We start from the raw sequence: 24,911 nt of genomic DNA on the forward strand, positions 1-24,911 counted from the left end.
TAACAGTTGTGCTTCGTGCCAGAGTAATGCCATCTAGGGCAGTTAGGCTAGCATAGGTTTCTCTAAGGTGTCGTGGGCCCAGTACAATGACTTCAGTCTTGTCTGAGTTAAGAAGAAGAAAATTTTGGTCCATCCAGGCCCTAATGTCCTTTAGACAGGCCTCAAGTTTAGATAGCTGATTTGTCTCACCTGGCTTCATTGATACATACAGTTGGGTATCATCAGCATAGCAGTGAAAGTTAACAGAGTATTTTCTCATAACATTACCAAGGGGGATCATATAGATACAAAAGAGGATTGGACCTCGCACAGAGCCCTGAGGAACCCCGTAGGTTACTTTAGTGTACACAGAAGACCTATTATTCACGTGTACAAACTGGTACCTATCAGATAGGTAGGACTTAAACCAGTTTAGGGCAGTCCCTGTGATTCCAAGTAATTCCTCTAATCTCTCTAGTAGAATATAGTGATCTATAGTGTCAAAAGCTGCACTAAGATCTAATAAAACCAGCACTGAGAGTCGTCCTTCATCTGAAGCCCAGAGTAGATCATTAGTTACTTTAACTAAAGCAGTCTCTGTGCTGTGTTGAGCTCTAAAACCTGACTGGAAGTCCTCGAACAGGCTGTTGTTTTGAAGGAAGTCACAGAGCTCAGCCGCCACAACTTTCTCAAGAATCTTTGAAATAAAAGGAAGATTAGATATAGGCCTGTAGTTTGCTAAAGTGTTGGAATCAAGAGTAGGTTTTTTGAGAAGGGGTTTGATTACAGCTACTTTAAAGGACTGTGGCACGTAGCCTATTGATAGGGATATATTTATTGTCTCCAACAAAGATGGGCAGACTAGGGGAACAACTTCTTTAAACAGCTTAGTTGGGATCGGATCTGAAAGGCAGGTCGATGGTTTGGAGGATGAAATAATAGAGTTAAGTTCCTGAAGTCCTATATGTGTGAAACAGTTTAGGTTAGGCCTATTTACATTTAATGGTACAGCAGGCCCAGGTGAAGGCAGGGAGTGGCTAATTTTATCTCTAATCTTATGAATTTTATCGTTAAAAAATGTCATAAAGTCCTCACAGCTGAGGGCTAGAGGAATCATGGGCTCAATAGAGCTCTGACTTTGTGTTAGCCTGGCTACAGTGCTGAAAAGGTACCTCGGATTATTTTTATTTTCTTCAATTAGTGAGGAATAGTATGTAGATCGACTATGTCGTAAGGCTGTCATGTATTTACTATGACTTTCTTGCCAGAGTATTCGTGACTCCTCTGTTTTATTGGAGTGCCACATTCTCTCTAATTTACGGGTTGTTTGTTTGAGTGTGTGAGTTTCAGAGCTAAACCACGGAGCTTCCCTCTGACGTTTAATAGTTTTTTCCCTCAATGGGGAAATTGAGTCCAAGGTGGATTTTAGTAGACTAGCAGAGCTATCGACAAGCAGATCCAGTTGAGAGGGGTTATAATTAATATCATAGTTATTTATTGGATGGTGCACTGAGTTTAAGGCAGCAGGAATGGCCTCTTTAAATTTAGCCACAGCACTATTGGACAGATTTCTACTCGTAACTATTTTATTGCACAGTGCGAGATCCTCTAGGATAATGTTAAAAGATATTAAAAAGTGATCTGATAGCAGAGGATTTTCAGGGTAGACTTTTAGTTCATTAATATCAAGGCCATATGTTAGAACAAGATCAAGAGTATGATTTAAACGATGAGTAGCTTCATTAATAGTTTGAAAAAAGCCAACTGAGTCTATTAGGGACATAAAGGCTGAGCTCAGGCTATCACTATCTTTGTCAACATGGATATTAAAATCTCCTACTATCAGTATTTTAAATGATCCCCAACTTCAATGTATCCTGTGACTCAACACATTTTCGTTATTCCTTTTCATGAATTGGGGTAAAAGTAAAGGCACAAAATGCTTTCAAAACACACAAAATGGGAGGAAGAAAAAACATAAAACATGCACAAACGACAAAAGAATACACACAATTATTCAAAAATAACACAAGGAACACAAATAAATACAATAAAATATACCAAAAACATGAATTGGGGGGAAAGTAAAGGCACAAAATGATTTCAAATCATAAAAAGTTTTAGAAAAATATACAAAAAACATCAAAAAATAAGATGAAACAGCAAACAAAACAAAAAAAACACAGCAAAACCACATAAAATAGCAAAAAACAAAAAAAATATACAAACGACAAAATAATACACACAATTATTCAAAAATAACGCAAGTACACAAATAAATAAAAAATAATAAAATATACCAAAACCATGAATCGGGGTTAAAGTAAAGTAAAGGCACAAAATGATTTCAAAACACAAAAAAATACAGAAAAATATACAAAAACTGTTACAATATCATAAAACAGCAAAAAATAAATAAATTCAAAAAATGCAGAGAAATACACAAAAAAACAGCAAAAATAACAGCAAAAAAGCAAAGAAAATTGCAGTGAAAAAACCCCTAAAACAGCAAAAGAAAGTTACAAAAAAGTACTCAAACAAAATACATACAATTATTAAAAACAAGTAGACTTCAAACAAAAAAAATATTAAAATATACCAAATCGACAACAATACAATGCTAAAAACACACACGAAAACAAAAATACACAGAAAAGCAGAAAAACATACAAAGCAAAAACAAAAATACACAAAACAACAAACACACATAAACACTGTATTGTTTATTATTCCTGTATTAATGCTCATATTTGTCATAATTCTAAATGCAGACATGCATGTTGATCATGTGACTCTGGGATCAGGCGTTCACAGTTCTGTGGTCTCCACTGTGATAAAGGTTGTCCATCTTAGTGAGTGTGAATGTGCACACGTTCTGACCTTCACTTCAGAATATTCCTCCGTCTTTTGTCAGGAAACATGTGGTGCAACATTGATCAAGGTAATTCAATATTTCTAACCAACAGGAAATGGAATGTTTTCATCTAAATGGAAGGTATCACATCCTATACAGGTGACTGTGAACAGCTTGAAGCTTACATACAGTAAACATCCCATGTAGAAACTTAAAAAGGAAGAGACCCAATCTCTCACAATTGGAACTTCATTTATTTTCCACAATTAACTGTGTAAAATAAACAGGTTTTCAAAATGTACAATTCTCTGGGTGTGAGAAAAAAGTAATGAAATAAAACATGTAAAGTAGTTTTAGTTTTTATGTTTTTTGTAGATGGCACCAATATTTACACACTCCGGTCCAGTAGGTGGCGATATGCACCTATTTAAGTTGGTTTTAACGTGCCAAATAACCAACAAAAAAACAATGTACAATTCAAAATAAAATTTAAATTCTCAGGCTCCAAGTACATATTTATGAATTCTAAAACTGAGAAAACAATTGGTGCATTACGTTTAATCTGACTGGTCGGCTATGATGTGATGCATTTGATTGTTGTCTGGTCATTTCATTTTTTTGTAGTTTCACAATGTTCGTTGATCATTTAAAAAAAAAAAACAATAATAATTTACTCTGTAACAGTAACAGTAATTAATCACTTTTCTTCTTTTAAAACATACTTAAGTACAAGTAAAATGACTGATTTAGAAATATACTCAAAAAAGTACAAATACCCATAAAAGCAACTCAATTACAGTAACGTGAGTACTTGTAATCCATTACTTTCAACTCATCCAACTAGGTTTGGTGTTCAGCCTATGTTACCATGGTGATTTAGCCCGGTAAGAGGTTAACCAGTGTCGTAGTACAGCAACGCACACCGACTAAATTAGCGCGATAAGAAGAAATCCAGTTTCATAGTACAGGCCCCGGGAGCAGAAAAAAAGGAGGATAAAGAGTTGCATATAATATGTCTGTGTTCACATGAGAGCTCATAATTAACAAAACACAAGAGTGCACCTGTGAGTGTTTTGGCAGAGCACGACTTCCTTGTTCCATCGCGACTCATTTTTGCCACTGAAGCGTCACAAAGCACAGTTGGATACGAGCACAGGTCCAAAACACATGATTCATTCATCAGGCTTTGGTCAAACGTGCATAAATCACTGTGTTGGTTCATTTTAAAGTCTCTGACTCGTCACAAAAACAACATCTTATGCAACACTGTCAGACAACTAAAGTACATTAGAATGAAAGTCACTTTATTTTAATGCTAAGATGAGATGAAGATAAAAGAATAATGTTGACTTATACAGGGTGCAAAAAGCATGGTTGAAATGTTGATTTGTGATTCATTAAATGTAAAGCTACAAAAACACACATTTTCTTTTTTGTTGAAGATTCTGTGTTTTTTTATGATTCTGGATCCTCTAGTTTGGTTTTCTTTTTAATACACATTTTTGGCACTCAATTAAACAAACAAACAACAGTTATAATAATAACATTTGGAACAGTAATTATGTTCATAAAAAACAACAATAAAAAAATAAGATCAAGGATAAACCAAAAAAGTCAATAATAACAGTAGCAATGACAGTAATAGTGGGAATAATAGCAACAATAATGTTAAGCAAAGCAATAGAAGAAAGAAAAAAAGGGTCATGCAAAATGAGAATCTACGCATATATATGTACAGTATATATACACAAACATACCCATAGATATAGTACGTACTGTACACATATAAATAGACAATTTACAAAATGAATTAAAAGTAAATAAATAAGCATAGCACATCATCCAAGTGAACAGGCTGCTAAGAGGAATATTTACATCTATAAACATTCAACTTTATTGTCCAGATAGTTTTATAACACAACCAAATAAACATGTATGTTTAAAATTAAAATATGAATGTGTGAAGTACTTTAACAGTGCAGTGTTGGATGCAAGACGTATCTCTGTAAAAGCAAGAAATCTCTGTCTGTGATGATGATGTCATCACTGCAGAGAATTTTGCAGCCACAATGATGATGTCATCGGTGCCAGCTGGGAGCAAATGCAATTTTTTAGGGGGCGCCATTGAGCCATTTTGCCATTCACATGTCCAATGCCCCCAAAATATCAAATTTTTCACCAGTCCTAATATGCGTACAGATTTTCATGACTTTTTGAACGTGTTTAGGCCCTCAAAAATGCAATAATTTGGCCGTAAATAAATAATAATAATAATAATAATAATCATAATCATAATAATAATAATAAGAGATGCATTACAATAGGGTCGAACGCACCGTTGTGCTTGGGCACTAATAATGAAAATTTTTATTTGGGATTGTTGCTTTTGTTTTTGTTTTGTTTTTTTCAAAACTATTTTTTCCTAATCCCCAAAAATTTGAGAAAAAAAAACATGTGAAAAATAAGGTAAAATACTGAAAAATACACAAAAAACCACTAGAAAACCAGGCGAACTAAATCACCAGTCCTAATATACAGAAAAATACACACACAAAACAGCAAAAAATAAACAGAAAAATACTAAAAAGACAACAAAATACACAAAAATAACATACTATATATATATATATATATATATATATATATATATTTATAAAAAAAAGCTTGGGTCCTCTACAAGAGGCCTGGGAGCTTGAGGGTTCTGCGCAGTATCTTTGCTGTTCCTAGAACTGCACTTTTCTGGACCGAGATGTCTGATGTATTTCCTGGGATCTGCTGGAGCCACTCCTATATATATATATATATATATATATATATATATATATATATATATATAATATTATATATTAGGAACCTCCCATGTTTATTGTAGATGACTTACTGTTGATGGGAGGGTCACTTTGCTTTGATACTGACAAAGCAAAGTGATATTATTATTAGTATTATTATTTTCTATAGTAAATCTTTGTGACTAGGCATCTTTTCAAAACAAAAAATCCTGAGTTATTATCGGATATTGCAAGCTAATATCATTCTGCGTTGTTTACTTTGTGAAGGAAAAGGAGAAAGTAGAATTTAGGACATAGAAAATCAAAAAGAATGATTTAAAGAATGAATGCTTGAAAGGGTGAGGGATAAAAAGGCTGTTGTATTTAGGTTGCTCAGACAGGTTGAGGCTCTAATGGGACATGTTCTTTCATTCATCTACAAATCAAACAGAAGCAGACGGAGAGAGGTGTGAATTATGGAGGCAGAGAGAACTCTGGGAGATAAAACATAAGCAGAGTGACAGTGGAAGGAAGGCTTTTAAACCCCCTGGTATAAAGAATATACAGTCAGCACAGGCTGCAGCCTTGTTAACTCCTCCAAAGTGTCCCAAAACACTCGTCATAAAATGGGGATGCAAAAGTTGAAAAGTGAAAGTTCTTGTGTCTGCCTTACATCACATATTCACTGAAGTTTGAGATCTAAAAGTTAAAGAGAAAGCTAAGAAATGTGGATGATAATAAACAAAGATGAACATGTTGGTACTTAAAAGAGATTTTCTAATTCTATTCCTCTTATGTCGTGGAAAAATAAATCATAACCAAGTTAAATGAAGGAACAGATATTTGAGTCAAGTCTTTTTGAAACAATTTCACGAGAAAAAAAAAAGTTTTTAATTGACTTTTGTTGAACTAAAATATAATGTTTAGTTGAAGTAATGGTGCAGCGTGGCACACTGGGCATGACTCTATAGCATAATGTTGATTTAAAGTAAATATTGTATATGTACTTATCAACATGTCTTATCTTGAATGTATGAATATCAAATCAGGAAAACATATTATTTTCAGGAATTTACTGTCAGTCTTCCACAGAGGCATTTACGAATACACCAAAGCGAGCAGTACAATATTTTACTTTTAAATTTAATGGAGTAATCAGTGTTTATTATTCAAAAAATAGTAGTTGACGTAATATTTATTTATTTTTGCTTCATATTTCATGACTTTTTTTAATTTGTTGTTTACAATTGATTAGGCATAAACTTATGATGATATTTTTCAATACGTTGAAATAAAAGCTTGCATGGCAGCCCTTTATCCAAATCATTCCTCATTGTGCTCTGTGTGTATTCTAATCTCTCTCTCTCTCTCTCTCTCTCTCTCTCTCTCTCTCGCTCTCTCATGAAAACGTCCTCTAGGAAACGGTTTAGTGTCAATGAGGTTTTGGAAGAGCTCTTTCACAGTGAAAGTGACGTAGAGGAGAACGTGTCTGAGACAGAGGACTTTATAGTAAATTATACCAAATATGTTACAAAAAAGGAGATGAAAAATAAGTAAATAAATATATTCATTTGTCACCAACATCATAAATGTGAATCCCCAATTTAGAAAATATTTTGATGAAAAACATCTAAGATACACTTACTCTAAAACTGAAAGTTTGACCTGATAGTGGCGCAAGATAAAGGTTTCATTTGCAAGGGCTTATTTATGTATTCAACAAATAAACATAGTGTCTTGACACAAACACTTGGTCAGCAATTTTCTAAAAATCTAATATTCCTGGGGTCAGATTAACCCCATGGGTAAAGTATGTACATTCTACCACTGTCTACATGTGGAAGTTGTATTTCTGCGACCACCCGTAGACCATATGTACTGTATGTAAAACAGACTTTATTTTTGAGTTGACTTTTACACAATGCGTACTTAAGGTAAAATGTAACGTAAAAATGTATATAGCTTTTTTAACAAATGAATACTATGTTTTTAACACCTTTATATCCCATATATTGACGTCTTAAGGTGTGTGTAGGGATTTGGTTTATTGTGGTTTTTATTTCCCTCTGGGGACTCATGCATTGGAGGCAATAGAGCGACACAGGTTGATTCTACGGTCCCCAGAGGTTCCAGAAGTGGTTGATGGCTCCCTCAAGTGGCACAAGGCTAACAGTCATCATTGCTAGTAATGGCCTCTTGTGTTCAGGCAGCAGCTCAGTGTCGTCAGGGTAAATGTGAGCCTGAACGTTCCTGAGCCTCATCAAAGACTCTTTTCATGAGTAATCAAGCTGGTGTTTTCAAGAACTTGTTGTGATGCCACAACAAGCAAATCCTCCAGCAAATGAGGGCTGCTTGTTGCTAAAAGTGTGTTTATATGCCTCTTAACTCAGGAGAGGATTAAAAGAAGGAATCTTTTACTTCGTTCCCCTCCTGTTAGCTGCTGAGGACATGAGTCTGTGAGCAACGCTTCCAGTATGAGCCCATCCTGAGGGAAAAAACAAAAAATTCAACTTTCTCCAGCGCTTTCACGTTAAATATTCACTGGTTGTTTGTTTTTGCTGCTTTGAAGTCTGAGTGCATTTCAACTTTCTTATGTCTTTATCGCTAGCCTTTTACTTCCCTCCTCTTCTGATGTACTTTGCTTTTTTTTATTCTTCTGTGTCTTCATTCTCTTTTCTCACCCCACTCCTTGTTCTTCTCACACTTTACTTTCTAAACCATCTCTTCCTTCAAGAAAAAATAGAATTAGATAGAGACTGTCTCGAGATTCGCGCCAACCACAATGTGTGTAACATATACAATAATGCAAAAATGATTAGTATCATCACTGATAATGTTGATACAAAAATTTGTGTCAAAATGCATTTTCTCACTTATTCACACTATAAATGGATTAAATGCTTCTCAAATACAGCAGCATATCATAAGTACTACTGTATATACCGTTTGAAAGCTTAGAATCCTCCATTTTTAACCATGTATTATAAACCATTCTAAGACACAACCATCACAGCAAACAATCAATTATTTTGTCAAACTTGGAAAAAAAAATGGCGACATAAACGAGCCAGCACTCGTCACCTTTAAAACGATGCCATGTCTGACTAAATCCATATTTTCCATCAAATGTGGTTTCAGTATCTTCCTAAGACATTCAAAAATCCAAAGAATCCCAGCATTTAGTCAAAAACACAGTGAAGCTATAAAAAATTTAATGTAACGTCCTATTTACAAGAAGAAAGCAGCTCCGCCCTGTTGTAAATTTGTGATAAAATCAGTCCGACGATTTCTGCTGCAGTGCCATACATGAACTTACTACAAGAACAAAAAATGTGTTTACGCGTTTATTTTTTGTCATTTAATGTATTTTCTGTCAGTTTGTGTATTTTGTTGTCATTTTCTACATTTTTTTAAAACATTTTGTGTATTTGTGATGTTTTGTACGTCTGGAGTGATTTTGTTTTTGTTGTCATTTGATGTGTTTTTTGTGTCATGTTTCACATTTTTATGCGTTTGTTTTTTTAATTTTTTTTTTACTGTCATTTTTTTTTGCACTTTTGATGTACTTTTTTGTAGTTTGGGACTCAATTAGTGTGTGTTTTTTTGGGAGCTGCACAAAATTAGACCAGGGATGTGGCCCTTTCATATTTGTATGGTTATGTACATTTTTCTACTCTACTTTTTGTAGTTCCATGCAGGACAGAACATTAAAGTAGAGTTTTGATCTTTTTATACCATTTAATACAAACTCCAATGTTGGTTCCATTTTTTCGCAGAAACAGTATTACACTCTCGACCAAATTGAAAATGATAATATTGAGGTTTGAAAATGTGTATCACTCTTTTCCAATGAATGTTTCTGTTTTTCTAACAGTGTTTTTTTGTCAGTTGGCCATACTGTGCATGTGTCATACCGTGTCTGACATGTGGCTCTTGTTTCTTCTCTAGCTGCTCCAAGCACCGATGACGTGGCGCTGTATGTGGGAATCGTCATCGCGGTCATCATGTGCCTGTTCATCTCTGTCATCGTAGCGCTGTTCGTCTACCGCAAAACCCACAGCGACTTTGACTCCGACATCATCGACACGTCGGCGCTGAACGGAGGTTTCCAGTCTGTGAATATCAAAACAGCTCGATCAGGTAATGAACATGGAGTACAATTACCTATTTTCCTGTAGGTAAAAGAAGTTGAACAAGCCCCACATTTAAAGGGGCAGTATCATGAAAAATTCACTTTATAATGGTTTATCTACAGTGATATACTGAGCATTTCTTGAGCCTCATTCATAGAACCAAAGTTGAAAAAGTTCTGTTTCCTCCTTGCCTTGTTATTCCACATTATGTAAAAAGTCAGCTCCAAACATGCAATTTGGATTTACCCTTATCAGAACTTCTTAGGACCTGGTGGCTGGATTTTATCTTTGCTGAATCGATGGACTGGTTATATTCCACTGAGTCCGAATATGTGCTAAGTTTTTGGCTAGAGTCCAAATTGTGCCCGCTGGAGGCTCTGGAAGTCGGTGCTCGTTGTTCTAAAAATCATCGATGGGACCAGGGGCATCTCTGGTGCCCCTGTGGCCAGGTAGGGTGCCTCGTTCCTGGGTAGAGTCCTGGCTGGCGGGGCCTGGAAATCTCTCCCATTGATTTTCCAAAAGTACTGGGATTGGGCCGAACATGGTATCAGCAGAAAGGTCTTGTCCTCCTGAGTCCCAGTATGTGCATCATTCATGGAGAGAATCTGAAATACGCCTGAAACTCACTATTTTGGTGCCAAAAAAAAATCTTATTTTGTTCAAAAAGTGTTATCGGTGGAATATGTGAGTCCAAATATGTGCCCGGTTTTAGGCTGGAGTCCTATTTACGTCCGCTGGAAGCCCTGGAAGTTGGTTCTCAACACTCATTCCCATCGATGGGACCAGGGGCATCTTTGGTGCCCCTTTGACCAGGCAGGGTGCCTTGTCCCTGGGTAGAGGCCTGGAAGTCTCTCGCACTGATTTTTCAAATGTGCACTGATCGGCCCGGATGAGGTATCAGCAAAAAAATCTGGTCCCCCCCGAGTTCGAATTGCACCTGGTGGAAACCCTAAAAAGTTGGTGTTTCCCTCAACCAGGGGTAACCTCGGTCAATGGTAGTCAGCGTCTACAGGCACGCCCACTCACCATATGCATGAAGACCCAAAAAAGTGACTTTTCAGAGGCTAAAACTCTGGAAAACAGGCGAGTTTGGGAAAATAAACCTCAAATACTATGTTGTTGACATTCTTAGAATAATTGGAGATGGGTAAAAAATAGTATAATATTGGACCTTTAATGGAGAAATACCATCCCATTGTTAACGACCCTGTTGGTCCTCTTTTAAAACTTAGATTATGGTCACGCTGGGATTCATAAAACACAGCCTGAATAATCTTCAGCTTTCAGGAAAGACAATATCTTCACCTGCTGCTTGCAGTGAAACAAACAATGATAAAAAATAAAAATATTGTGCAAACCTATAACAACAGACGTGACTGTGCATTGATGAAACCTGTATCCGTCCCATATGTTTGATACTTGTATCAATTTATTTCTCTCTCCGGCCTCACACAGTCGATCTGTGATGATTTGGATTATTGTGTCTGGAGCAGAAACCACTCTCTTTCATCACGGAGATTTTCTCTGTCACTCCTTTTGTATTCTCTCTCTCTTTCTCTCTCTCTCTCTCTCTCCCCATCTGCACATTCAGGTCAATCAAATTTCCTGTTTATCACAGCCCTCCTCTCATCATTCCAGCCTCCGTGTCTCTGTCTTCCTCTGAGCCGTGTCTCCATCTCTGCCGTCACCGTGACTCCCAACTAAAAAAAGAGACTCTTTGTGTTTGTCTTTGTCTCCGAGTGGAGCCGTAATTCTCTCCCTGCTGTCTGTATTGTCATTACTTCCTCCCATGCATACTTCCTCACACTTGATTGCGTACTGGAAAATATTCAAGCAGAGAGACATAAACAAGTCAGGTTTTAGTCTGTAAACGCCACCACTATGGGGCCTGTAGTGCATAGCTGGATAAGTATATCCTGGATTTATCTCCGTTAGCTTCACTTAACCAAAGATCCGCTGTACTACGAAGCAGGATATAAATACGTTCACTTAAGGCAGGCATAGAATGTGATTTTTTCAATTGTTGTATTCAGCTGCAGCTCAAATTGTGCGACTCATTGCAGAGTCTGAATATTCACAGATTCACGATTTATGTTTTCACACTACACCAGGGGTGTGCAACCTGCGGCTCTGGAGCCTCATGTGACTCCTCGACTCTTTTGCAATGGCTCCCTATAGCTTGACACACACAAAAAAAATGATAGAATAAAATTTCAACCTAAAAGTAAATCACATTGTGCAATATCTCTGCCACCTTCCTACTTTACTTCCTATCAACTTTCCTGCACCTGTGGCCAACCTTAAGTTTAAGACTATTCTGGAAGAAAATAGAGTTGTGTGGAGAATGATTAATTTAACTGCCAATGTGCCGGCTAACGATGCAAGCTTGATATGTGGCAAGAAATTAGCAATTAGCATGTGTTGACCACATGATCGTGTGTTAACAAATTCACTTTTTGTAGCCAACTAAAAAAAAAAAATCTTTGAAATTGCTTTAACTATGTATAGAATTTTATACACTGTATCTCGTCATTGATGAATATTTTTTTCGTCTCTGGAAGGACTTTAATCCAGGGGAGATGAGACAAAATGGTTCCTTTAAGAGTAAAGGTTGCAGACCGCTGTGCTATACCGACGATCTGACACGATCTGACTGCTCTGTGCGTCTATATACAACACGTCGGAGTCTTATATCCAGAAATGCAACGTACAAATAAGAAGAAAAAGAAGAATTCTAAAGCGTCGCCATTAAAACAGAAGAAGAACCCAGAAGTGGATAGAATCTTGCAATGCTAAGCAAAAAGAAATGTGCCGCCATGGCAATTTGTGCTATTGTCTGTGTAGAAGCTTAAAAAAAGATGGTGTGGTCGGGATAGACATGGGCAGTATGGTCCATTAATTCTACAGCAGTTCTACAGTGTTCGCGCATGCAAAGTGAGAGAGTTTTAGGCGCGATACCTTCACGAGGAGCGACCAGAATATTAAACAGTTTTGATCTTCTTGCGACCATAAGATTTGCTTCACATACTACTCAATGAATGAGACACGATTTATCCGAGACTCAGCCTGATGCCAAAAAACAGACGCACAAGTGAAAAATCGGCTCAAATTGGGCCAAAAATCACAGTGTATGCCCAGCTTTAGCAGGCTTCACTTAACCAAAAAAATCTATGTCAGAGAGCAGCTGTCCTACAAAGCAGGATATAAATATGTTCTACTTAAGCCAGGTGATCTCAGCCTGGCTCCGTGCACGCTGTTGTGACGGGGCGGAGATTGCAGCCTCGCACCAATCACAAACTTGGAGAAACTGTTTAGAACCACTTACGTCACAATTGAGGAATAACTCTTAAAAAAAATGAATAAATTAAATCCATAATTCAGACCAAAAACAACACTGTTGCTACAGAAAAAGCAGAAAGAAAAGAACACAGATAGGAAGCTGCTGACACTGTTAATGTGTAAAAGTGTGAGATTAAACAATATTAATCCGTGGGATTATAAACGGACAGCGTTCTGATCAGTTTCACTTTATTACAGCATAGACGTGTTTCTATACTGGTAGTCCTCCTCAATGAACTGATTGGTCAGGAGGCGGGACTTTCGTACTCGCTCAGATCATATCCACTTCATAACCTGGTCCAGACCAGGTTAGGTGTTCAGCTTAAGTTACCATGGTGATTTTGTCCCGTAAGATGTTAGCAGGCGTCGTTGTACAGCACACACTGATTAAATCCTGGAGGTTCGTGTGATAAGAGGAAATCCAGCTTTATAGTATGTGACCCGTCTTGTATGAATCTTTATTTTTCCAATACAAAAACAATCTTTAATTATTTTCAAAAAGCATTCAACTCTGATCTCAGCAAAAACAAAAAAGGGGAAAAAATGCCTGAATTAATAACTTGTGGCCAACAAGGTTTACAGCAAAATGGATTCCAATATGCAATTAGTATGATTGTCTTGGTTGGACTGAAACTCTAATTAAAATTCTAATTTTGCTGCAGGAACGCTTTGTTATGATGGTGTTCAGAAAACTGTGAGCACAGAAATATTTGACTTTTCGTGTGCGTGCGAGTGTAAAAGGTGGAAATGCTTTCCACGTGTAAAGACAGGGTGACATTTTATCAGTAAGGCATTTAGATGCTTGTCACTCTGCACCTAGGGACCATTTCCAATTACTATTAATGAAGAATTATGTTTCCGCATGTCTCCATGTTCTCTCTCTCTCTCTCTCTCTCTCTAGCGTTCCTCTTGCTGTTAATTAAATTTCAGTGGGAATAATTTGGCAGGAATACCCAGCGGCTTTAAGGGTAACTAGCTTGGTGATAGAGAAGGAAAATAAGGCAGACATAGGTGTCAGATATTGGCGAGTGCATGCATGAATGTGTGATATGTGCTGTAGAGTTTGATAATGATGTATTTTTTTTTAATTGAACGTCTCGTTTTTCAGAGAAAGCGACACGATTTCAGGCTCTACGCCCACAAAACTCCATCCTAGTGTGCGTCTCGATTCTTGGTCCGTAAATAGTTTTCATGTCTTGTAAATCCCAAATCATGAAATAAATAAAGGAATAATACAAATGAAGAAGATGCCTATTAATTTAAATTCTGGTTCTATAGTAAACAATGCAGAAGTGCATAATAGTTATTTTTCTTTTTAAAAGTATGTATTTTGTGCCTTAACAATTAGACTTAATAAAAAAAAACAGTCTGCACTGTATTTACATCAGATATTTGTTTGGACCAGCAGAGGGCGCTGGTAACCCAGTGGTCAGTTGGCATGCAGCTTTTCCAGCAGTGAAGAAGAGATGCTATGCGCTAGCAGACAGAACTAATAGAAAAACGTGACTTTTACAGATATTCACGTAATATTACAGATATTCTTTCGGTGCTAAAGGGTTAAGGAATCATTTATGAACATGTAGAAGGCGGCCAGAAAGAAAGTATTCGCAGATTCCGCCCACCGCCTTAGCATTTGGACAAGAGAAGGATAAATATATAGCGCCCCCTGCTGTTTACAAAAAGTACTGCGATTCAATTTTCGGAGAATCGATGTGAACCGTGATACCTATGAATCGATTTTTAACTGCCTTATGATTAATTGTTACATCCCTACCTAATTGCAGCGATCATCTAGTAGTCTTCTCTCATGGAATTAACATCCAGAATAATTCTGCAGACTCTTTATCATTATGGCAAAAGCAGACATGAGGTTATGGTGAAAATGATGAAACATCATTAAAAAATAAATAATACTTAAACTTAAACATTTCATGACAATAGTTTTTAAACCAAAGAGAAGATACTTGGAGCCTATCCTGCTTAAAACATTTATTACCTTTCCGTGTCATGTTAGATGAGAGACCGTTTGGAAATTGGCAAAATCAGTGAATATTTATACTTTAAGATTGTTGATTGATCCATTGATTTACACACAGTCCTGCAGTAGTCTGCTCCCTCACACAAGATGGCGGTATTTTCCCACAGGGAATGCGCTGTCTATGTATATGATGTCTATGGGTTGATCAACGAGGCAAATAATGCAATTTTATGGGTTTATTATGTTTTTGGAATGGACAATGTACAGTGCACATTTTAGGACATCTTCAGGTCTCAGAGTCAAGTATGAGGAAAACCTCTGTCATATATCAGACGAAATGAACTCATGACTCAGCAAAACAAACAAAACGGCGTCACTTGTCAAGACAAACACCGTCAAATGACACAACCTCAGGCTTCAAAATAAAAGTCATCAGACTCAATGGCCTCAGGCCGTGAAATACGACATACGTAGTTTGAAGAAACTGGAAATAAACATGACGTCATCAATATGTGCTGCTTCAGATGTGTACTTCCAGTACCTTCAAAATAAAACGCCATGCTGTGTTTTACTGCCTGAGGCCGTTGAGTCTCATGGCTTTTATTTTGAAGCCTGAGGCCGCGTTGGTTTGAAAAGTGAGGTTTTGCTGAGTCATGAATCCGTTTGGCCTGACTAATGACAGAGGTTTTCCTGATACCTGATACCTCACTGTGAGACTTAAGGATGTCCTAAAATGTACACTGTACCAGTGACTGATATTTAACTTTCAACTTTGAACTTTATTTTCAAATAATTATATATATATCAACAAATCATACACACGTTTGAAAAAGGAGGAGGGTGAAGTATACACTTAAAGCCAATATCGACCGATACAGATAACATGCCGATAATATTTTGCACTACTAGTTCTGATTATATATTAAATAAGTTTAAATATACAGCTGTCCAATCCATTCATCCAAAGTGTAACACAGTAATCTTAACAACAAAAACGCCAAATAAATATGCTAAAAACATGTGTTGTGGGAATTCTTTGAATCCTTCAACTGACTGAAATCAGAAATGTGTTATTAGTAGTTCTACCTCTTCTGGCACATGAGAATAAAAGAATGCCAAAATAATAACAGGAAAAATAGTGAGCAGAAAACAATAAAATTGAATAATACAGATGAACTGGAGCTAATTGGAGACACTGGTTTCCGCCTAAAGTGAAATGTGGTGGTGATTTTATAAGAAAGCTTCAAGCCTGAAAGCTTTAACACTTCCTCTTCAGTTACTTTCTGAAACTATATGATCATCCAGCACTCTGAGAACAAAGTGTTCAGCTCAGATAATATGGTAGTAACACATCATCTGAAAACGATAGAGGTGGTCATTACGTGCCTCGTACAACAGTGAAAGGATTTCAGATTTTAGACTTGCTTTAACAAGAGGAACGACTTACAGGAAATAGTTCAGCAATGTGGATTTAAGTGAAATATTATTTTTAATACTGTTTCTACGGTGGCTGGGAAGTGTCAGGTGAATGCATTTAAAGAAATGAACACGAATGCAAAAGGTCACAACACGAATGCAAAATGGCTACAACGGAAGTGTTTCCGACGGACCGGTATTACAGACGGACACGTTTCTGGCGGATGTTTTTAACCCACCAGAACAGAGAAGAACAAGAAGAAGACATCGAAACGCGTATGAAAGTAAGTGAAAGTTGATTAGGATACTCTTATATTTTTCATATCAGGCTATCATATCATAAAACCCGTCCGACTGTCCGACTGTAATACCGGTCCGTCGGAAACACTTCCGTTGTGGCCGGTTTGCATTCGTGTTGTGACCTTTTTGCATTTGTGTTCATTTCTTTAAATGCATTCACCTGACACTTCCCAGCCACCGTATGTTTCACATACCTTTACAGTCCATCCTAAAACCACTTTTTACTGGTGAATCCAAATATGATTAGGTATGAAGTAATGTAGTTTATTGATCCTAGTCCCACCCTTTACATTTTAGTTTAAGTATTTAAATTGAACGTTTTTCGGTAGTTATATAATGTCAAAGTGACTGCCCTCTATGGGTTAAACGCTGCTATTGCATTGGATTTTTCTATTGGCTATTGAGATTAGATCAGTGACACCACTAACTGTCATTGTTGGCCCCTCCCCTCCTATAAAAGATAGGATAAGGGACTAGGTTTCTTCAGTGAGTATTGATTGACAGCTTAATGTGGAACTGTGCAATGCTGTGGGGGCGGGGCTGCTGTGACTGGGCGTGTCTTACCAACTCTAGGAGCGAAGCCTATAATTTAGGCATTTTTTGTGTTTCCCCCTAGTGGCAGGTCAGCAAAAACACAGAATGTGATTTCAACGACTATAGTTGCTTAAATCGCCCGTGATGAGTCGCTTGAACGTAGTCGCGCTTTTTGCTCGCTTCATCGCTACAGTGAAGTGACGACCGGGGGAGAAAGTTGTTTCTGATTGGATGTTGCACCACAGCGCTGCTTGAAGTCGCTTGAAAACTTCTTTCAACAACTCAGATCGCACGAGTCGCGTTGCTTGAAGGGAGGTTGCTTTATGTTGCATCATTTAAATTGATTTTGAATGTAATCGAGTCACCAGAATCACCATAGTCATGTTCAGTGTGAAAGCACCTTAAGGGTAACTCTGAGTTATGATTTGGGATTCTGGAAAACTGCCTCAGAGATTAACATTTTGAAACCAAACCAGTAGAATTCAAACCAGTGGAAACCAAACCAGTGGAAACCAAACCAGTAACCTTTTATTACTGTTACGTTGTGGATGAATGGATGGATGGATTTTACACCTACTTATTTAAACGTATTTATTTATAATGGTAAAAAAGGAGCCAATATCAAATCAATGATGGACATCTCTATAAAAACTATGCCATTGATTCATGTGATAACCTTCCAGAAACTTCTTGCTTTAAACCCAAAAAAGACAGTTTTGTGTTTGAATAATTCATTTGTTATTATATCTGTCTTAAAAAACCATTAAATCTGTTCTTATCTAACAGCAATTAGTGCTAGTAAAGTATCCTCTTAGCTTGTTACCCACACAACTGTGTATACGTTTAGGTGTTATAATAAATCACTGAATGTGCTAAAATAAAAATAAAAATAAAAAAGCCTCTACGCTTTATCTTTAATGTTATGTTCCAGTGTTTGCAAACAATGCTCACGACCAATGGCGTCAAAAGCACTAAGTACGGTACTTAAATCTAACAAGACAAGATTAAAAACATACAGTTTGCTCAAAGGAAGATCATTATTACCGTAATTTCATGAGAAACATTTATGTGCTAAAAATACTCTGACTCTATGTATGTTAAACAGTTCTTAATAGAATGCCTCTCTATGCTTGTAGGAAGTTCAGGTTCAGGTGAATTTATTTGTAGCCGTTGGTAGATTTGTTTTGCAGTGAAAACAGAGGATGGTACAGTATCTGCCTCGACATTAAACCAAATGTACGGTTTACGTTTTAGGACATCCTCAAGTCTCAGAGTGAGGTATCAGCTATCAGCAAAACCTCTGTCATTTATCAGACCAAACGGACTCATGACGCAGCAAAACTTTTATTTTGAAGCCTGAGTCCGTGTCATTTGACGGTGCTTGTTTTGATAAGTGATGTTAGATTTGACGGAGGTTTTGCTGAGTCATGAGTCCATTTGGTCTGATAAATGACAGAGGTTTGTTGATACCTGATACCTCACTCTGGAACCTGAGGATGTCCTAGAATGTGCACCGTACCACAGAGCATCAACACAAACAAACACACAACAGAAGAGTCGTATCATGTCCATTCTAGGTTTGATTCTGGTCAAAGTCGTTTTTCAGTTCAGTTTATTTAATGAGTATTTCTTTGAAACTTGCCAATCTGGTGGGTTTCTTACAAAGCCAACTTTGAGTTTTTGGGTTCATCTAATGTACATGTCGATAACTCGTCTGCACAGTCTCTTGAATCAGGTCAGTCAAGACATTGACATCATCAATATGTGCTGTAAGTTGAAAGCTGTTATTTTCTATGTATTTTTAAAGGTTAAGCTATATCAATGTTTTATTTAACTAAGTTTGTATTAATCAAACAATATGTTGATTAACTTAAAAAAAAAAGAAAAGGAAAGAACAATTTTTCAATTCACTCCGTCATGTGTACTTCCGGTTCCTTCAAAATAAAATGCCACGTTAATAATAATAATAATAATAATAATAATGCATCATTTTTATATTGTGCTTTTTTGGGACACGATGCCACTTTACAGAATACAGAATGTTGTGTTTTATGGCCCGAGGCCGTTGAGTCTGATGACTGAGGGCATTTCATCTTCTGCTGAGTCATGAGTAAGTTTGAGCCTGATAAATGACAGAGGTTTTCCTGACACCTGAGGCCTGAGGATGGTCTAAAATGTACACCGTAGTTGGAAAGTCACTTTGAAAACACTAGAAATCACAGTAAGAATGAAGTAAAAACACTTCCGTGCATCCGTCTACAGGACTACACATCCCATAATGCAATGTGTGAAACCTTTCCTAAAATGTCAATAAGAGAGTATTTAGAGTGGAGATCAAAACAAGTAAATTCTATTTGATTCATTGATCAATGAGGCCTAAATTGTATCATTATCTGATAATATTCTTTTGTCTCCTGTCGCTTTAAAATGAATACTTAATAAATGTGTTCTGTGTCGCTGTAATGAGACAACGTGTGTTTGACAGAAAGTACAAAGATCAGCACCACCATCTGTCATCTTTACTTTGGTCTGCCATGCTCTATTTGTAGACGTGCACTGCACGATTTGTCTCTCCTAATAATAGTGACAGTGAGCGTTGTGAACACGCTTTCTTGATTATGACAATCGCTCTTTTTATAATTGGGCAGATGGAGTCTGATACTGACTCTGAAGCACATTGTCACTTTATACTTTGTTGTGTTGGAACTTCTTACTTGTCTCAGTCACTTTTCTACGGTGGACGGTTGGTGTCAGACTGAAAAACACAAAATGTGATTTTATATTTAGCTTTTAGAATCACTTGATTCTGACCATGTGGCTAATCTAAACTATTAAAATGCATAATCTGAACTGAACTCAGTGCAGTGATAGATTGTGGCTAATAATTTTAGGCAAATGTTACAATGGAAATAGAATAAGTTTAGATTATTTGGTTATGAAAATAATGTTGAAACACGTGGAATAAAAGTTCATAAAATTTAAATACATTAATTTAAATTGTATTTAGTATTTTGAAACTGGATTTATTTACTTTAAAAAATTTAATTCCATTCTAAAATTTGAAACAAGATTAAATTATGTTCAGTTGTTAACATTTAGATTGAATTTCCTCAACTGAACTTAATCAGAATTTAGGGAAATATGTGTTTTTTTCTGTTTGTATTTGTGTTTTTTTCTTTGCATTTGTGTTTTTTGTTTCTATTTGTGTTTTTTTCTTTGCCTTTGTGTTTTTGTATTTGCACATGCTCTGACACCTAACCGGCCACCGTACTTTTCTATTACAATAACGTGTTAGTGGGTTTTAAAGCAGTCACACACACACATAACACACTTTCTTTTCTTTTCTTTTCCCCTAACGCGCTCCTCTCCCACATTCTGTGCAGCCGCCATAAGGAGTTGTTCATCCAGGTCGTGGCCCTGTGTGCTGTAATGGATCATAGCAGACACTAATACCCTACCAGCATTCCTGTGCACTCCTTTTATTCTGTTTCATCAGCTTCACATCTAAATCTCTTTGAGATACAGTATGCTCTCCTTCCTACGTTCACTTTGATTGTTTTTTATTCTTCATCCTCAGCTGATCTACTGACGGCCCCCCCTGACCTGACCAACGCTGCTGCCATGTACCGAGGCCCCGTCTACGCTCTTCACGACGTGTCCGATAAAGTCCCAATGACCAACTCTCCTCTCCTGGATCCTCTTCCCAACCTGAAGATCAAAGTGTACAACTCCTCTGGTCTGGTCACGCCCCAGGATGATCTAGGAGGAGACTTCACGTCTAAAATCTCCCCAAAGGTGAAAATATTACCACCATTTTATTGTCTTTTATTCAGCATGGTCACAGTGGGGTGTTGTTCTCACTGTGTGTATTTACTATTTACTCTAATGGCACACAGTGAGAGGTAGGAGTGAAGCATGGTAGGAAAGAGCAAAGTAAACACTATTATATTATATATATATATATATATATATATATATATATATATATATATATATATATATATATACTGTATACATGCAGCTCCATGGCTTTTGCTCTCTCAGCTACAACTCAGTTTATATTTTTAATTCAAGCTGTCAAGCACAACGGCCCTCGCTCTAATATTGTACGGCTCCCAAAGTGAATGCACGAAATAACTCCAAAAAACCCACAAAATTACACAAAGTTACACCAAAAATACACAAAAATGGTCTAAAACACACAATAAGACAACAGAAATTAGTCTCAAAACACACGAGACTACAACTAATGCACACAAAATGAGATAAAAATAAACAAAATGACAACAAACACAAAACCTTTGAAAGAAAAAATACACAAAATGAATTAAAAAAAAAAAAAAAAACAGACATCCACAAACGAACAAAGCATTTGAGAAAAATATACAAAATGACAACAAAAATACACAAAGTGGTTTAAAAAACACGCAAAACATCAACAAACACAAATCTTTTAAAGAGAAAAATTACACAAAATTAAAAAAACAAGACAACTAACGCACACAAAATTATTGAAAAATATACAGAAAAGCAACAAAAATACAATACAAAAACAAATGCACACAACATAAGAGAAAAATAACACATGACTTAAAGAACACACAAAAAATGACAACATTAATCCCAACAAGACAAAACAACAGCAAATGCACAAAGTTTGAGAAAAATGTACAAAATGACCAGAAAAACACACCAAACCCGTTTTTCTTTAATATGGCCCTTATATCACATTTTTGTGGCCCCTGCTGTGATAAAAGTTGCCTATATCTGCTCTTAAGTGTTAAATGTTTGACCTTAGCTTCAGTTTTGTAATAGTTTTTTTGTCTGGATTCTGTCTTTAATCCCTGGTCTTCAGCTCATTTCATCTTTGTGTTTCTGTGTGATGTGGTCCTAAGAAGGTGAAAGTCAATCCTTTATTTTTCATCTTTCTGCTGACATTTGGATGTTACGCTACAATACAAAGCATTGTATTATTTTACCTTTATCTCCTAGATATCAGCCCTCAACCATCACTCACATGGAGTGGCTCATCCTCTCTGTAACACTTTAATCCATGAATAGAAACATGCAATACATACATACAATTTACACAGCACACCATCAAGATACAATAGACAGTGTCAAGAGGGTTCATTTGCATTTATTTTTTTTAATGTGACGAATCTGACGAACACACAAGCTCCTACGTCAACCACTTTGTTTGGTTGTGTGAATAGATTTAGATTAATTTTAATCAGACAGTTAAGATAATACAGACAGGGTGTTGCTTGTATTTTGACATAATAGCCTTCATTTAAGAATCCTTTGTACGTTCATATCTGAGCGTACGACGTGCGTTAGACCAGATTCACACAAGCTTCAGTATTTTTCATTTGTGACGTGATCATACGCTACGATCAGATGTGACGTCAGGTATAAGATAATCTGACTGTGTCTGAAAATTATTATTAAACAAACATTAGCTGTCAGATCTAAATGGATTATTAAAACAAAATAAAATGAATTTGAAAAAGTCTACGTTATTACTGATACATGCTCGTTTTTGGTTTTCCTTTCACGGATTACCGTATAACCCCACTGATAAACTCTGCTAACGAGCAAGAGTACATGGGTTCACACACACGCACGCACGCACGCACACACACACACACCACACACACACACACAAACACACACCACACACACACACATGCTATCCTCTGTATTTGAAATGAGGCTCTATTTACTGAGGGCTGTACGGAGGAAATAGGACCTCATTCATGTTTTTAAATGTAAATAAATTCTTAAACGTTCACAAATGTGCAGTAGTATTTAATCAGTAATGTGATTAATTATAGGTGAAATTGGCTGAAGGCATAATAAATACAGACAAGGGACAACATTTAGTCATTTTAAGGCTTTTTAAAGCGTTTCTATTGTTCATTATTCATTTTAATGTGATATTTAATGCTTCAAGCGTGCAAAGCCGATATAAACGTCATATTTCCGTGTGTCTCCAGGATTTCTGTTGTGAAGTTGATCTCAGTGCACACAGGGGGGCAGACGTCTCCTGCTCAGTAGCTGATCCTACTGATTAATTGAGCGTTTAAATGAGCTCAATTAATTCCAGTTTTAACTCTTTCAAAAAGCACATTTTTGTTTTGCTCCACCTCAGATGTGAAGATCAGGTTCAGGTTCAGTTTCAGGTGACTTTATTAGTACCCATAAGTAGATTTGCCTTGCAGTGAAAAACAGAGGACGGCATCTACAGTGACATTAAAAAAACAGACCACAAAGCACTGACAAAAACAGACAATCCACAACACGACATCGTACTCGCAGGCTGACCAGGACCAGAGGAAAGAGGGGCAACTGAGCAATTAAAAAGCCACACACAGGAAGTTGCGTGTATGGAGAATGACGGGGGAGAGACTTGGAGGAATGCCAAAATACAGCAAGAAATCCATTCAACTCTGACATAGATAGTAAAATAATAATAATGCTGCCATCAAAAGCCCAGTCTCAGTTTTGTTTTTGTAGTTTTATAGAAGAAAACCAATGTTGAGGTGTCCCTAAAGCAAAAAAAAAATTGCTTCAAAGTCAGTAATAGATTTTTTCAGAAAAAGACGTTTCTCTCAGCTTTTTGTCACAAACTGGCGATTTGTGTGAAACTTAGTATCTGGTGTCACAATTCAGATTGTCATAGTACAAACTATTCTGTTTCTGTTTCTGTTCTAGGAGCTGCTTATTTTTTTTAAGTTCTGCTTCTTAATCCTGTTTTTATTTTTATTTTATTGTTATTTTTTTCAGATAACCCAGTCTCTTTTAGACAACAGTGACACAATGAACCTTCGTAACCAGACGTTGGCGAGAACAAGAGATCCTTCCTGTACAGCTCATGGGTCATTTAACAGCCAAGGAGGACACCTCATTGTTCCAAACTCTGGTAAGAAAGTATATCCATAACAGCTTTATTAAGCATAGAAGGTAATCATGAGGGTTATGTGCACCTGGGAGAATATATAGCTTTTTTTTCATTGTGTGCTTTATTGCTAATTAAAACAATAATAATAACAGAAATGTTCAAGTAATGGTAGGAATCATCTCTCCAACACATGGAGTTCATAAATAAAAGTGAATTTATCACTTTAGTCATCATCATTTTACACAATCAGCCTTGAGACGTTCTCCAGCTATAACGAGTTAAAGGAAAAAATAACCTCCAGGAGAATTATGTTAAGATTTAAAAGCAGTGTGAGGGCAAAAAAAAGAAGAAATGAATTATGTAACCCTGTGATAAGGAGGAGCTCTCAAAGGCGATAAAACACTGCCGCTCAAGTCACTCGATGGGATATTTAAGAGCTAGTTTTACACGGTTTGCATTTAAAAGTGATGGTTCCATAATTAATCATCAAGCTACAGTGATAATTTGTTATGCGTTCAATAATTCATTTGCATGGTGTGACTTTAATGAATTCAGTGACGATGACTGAAGCCTGTCCTCCTGTTTGCAGGTGTGAGTTTGTTGGTTCCAGCGGGCGCCGTCCCACAGGGCCGTGTGTACGAGATGTTTGTGACGGTGCACAGGAAGGACAGCCTGAGGTATGTTTCATCACTTTCTTCCCTTTTGG

At 36.7% G+C, this 24,911-nt stretch overlaps 1 protein-coding gene across 2 annotated transcripts in view; it reads left to right on the top strand.

Moving 5' to 3' along the window:
• Positions 1-24,911, top strand: part of unc5ca (unc-5 netrin receptor Ca) — a 345,163-nt gene that overhangs the window by 290,161 nt on the left and 30,091 nt on the right. For both annotated transcript variants that reach the window (XM_028456479.1, XM_028456480.1), the window contains 4 exons: positions 9,550-9,741; positions 20,879-21,096; positions 24,091-24,226; positions 24,795-24,882. In XM_028456479.1, the coding sequence (XP_028312280.1) occupies positions 9,550-9,741; positions 20,879-21,096; positions 24,091-24,226; positions 24,795-24,882 (634 nt within the window). The remainder of the gene's footprint in view (positions 1-9,549; positions 9,742-20,878; positions 21,097-24,090; positions 24,227-24,794; positions 24,883-24,911) is intronic.

Source organism: Gouania willdenowi, chromosome 9 (assembly GCF_900634775.1).
Source record: "Gouania willdenowi chromosome 9, fGouWil2.1, whole genome shotgun sequence".
Lineage (NCBI taxonomy): Eukaryota > Metazoa > Chordata > Actinopteri > Blenniiformes > Gobiesocidae > Gouania > Gouania willdenowi.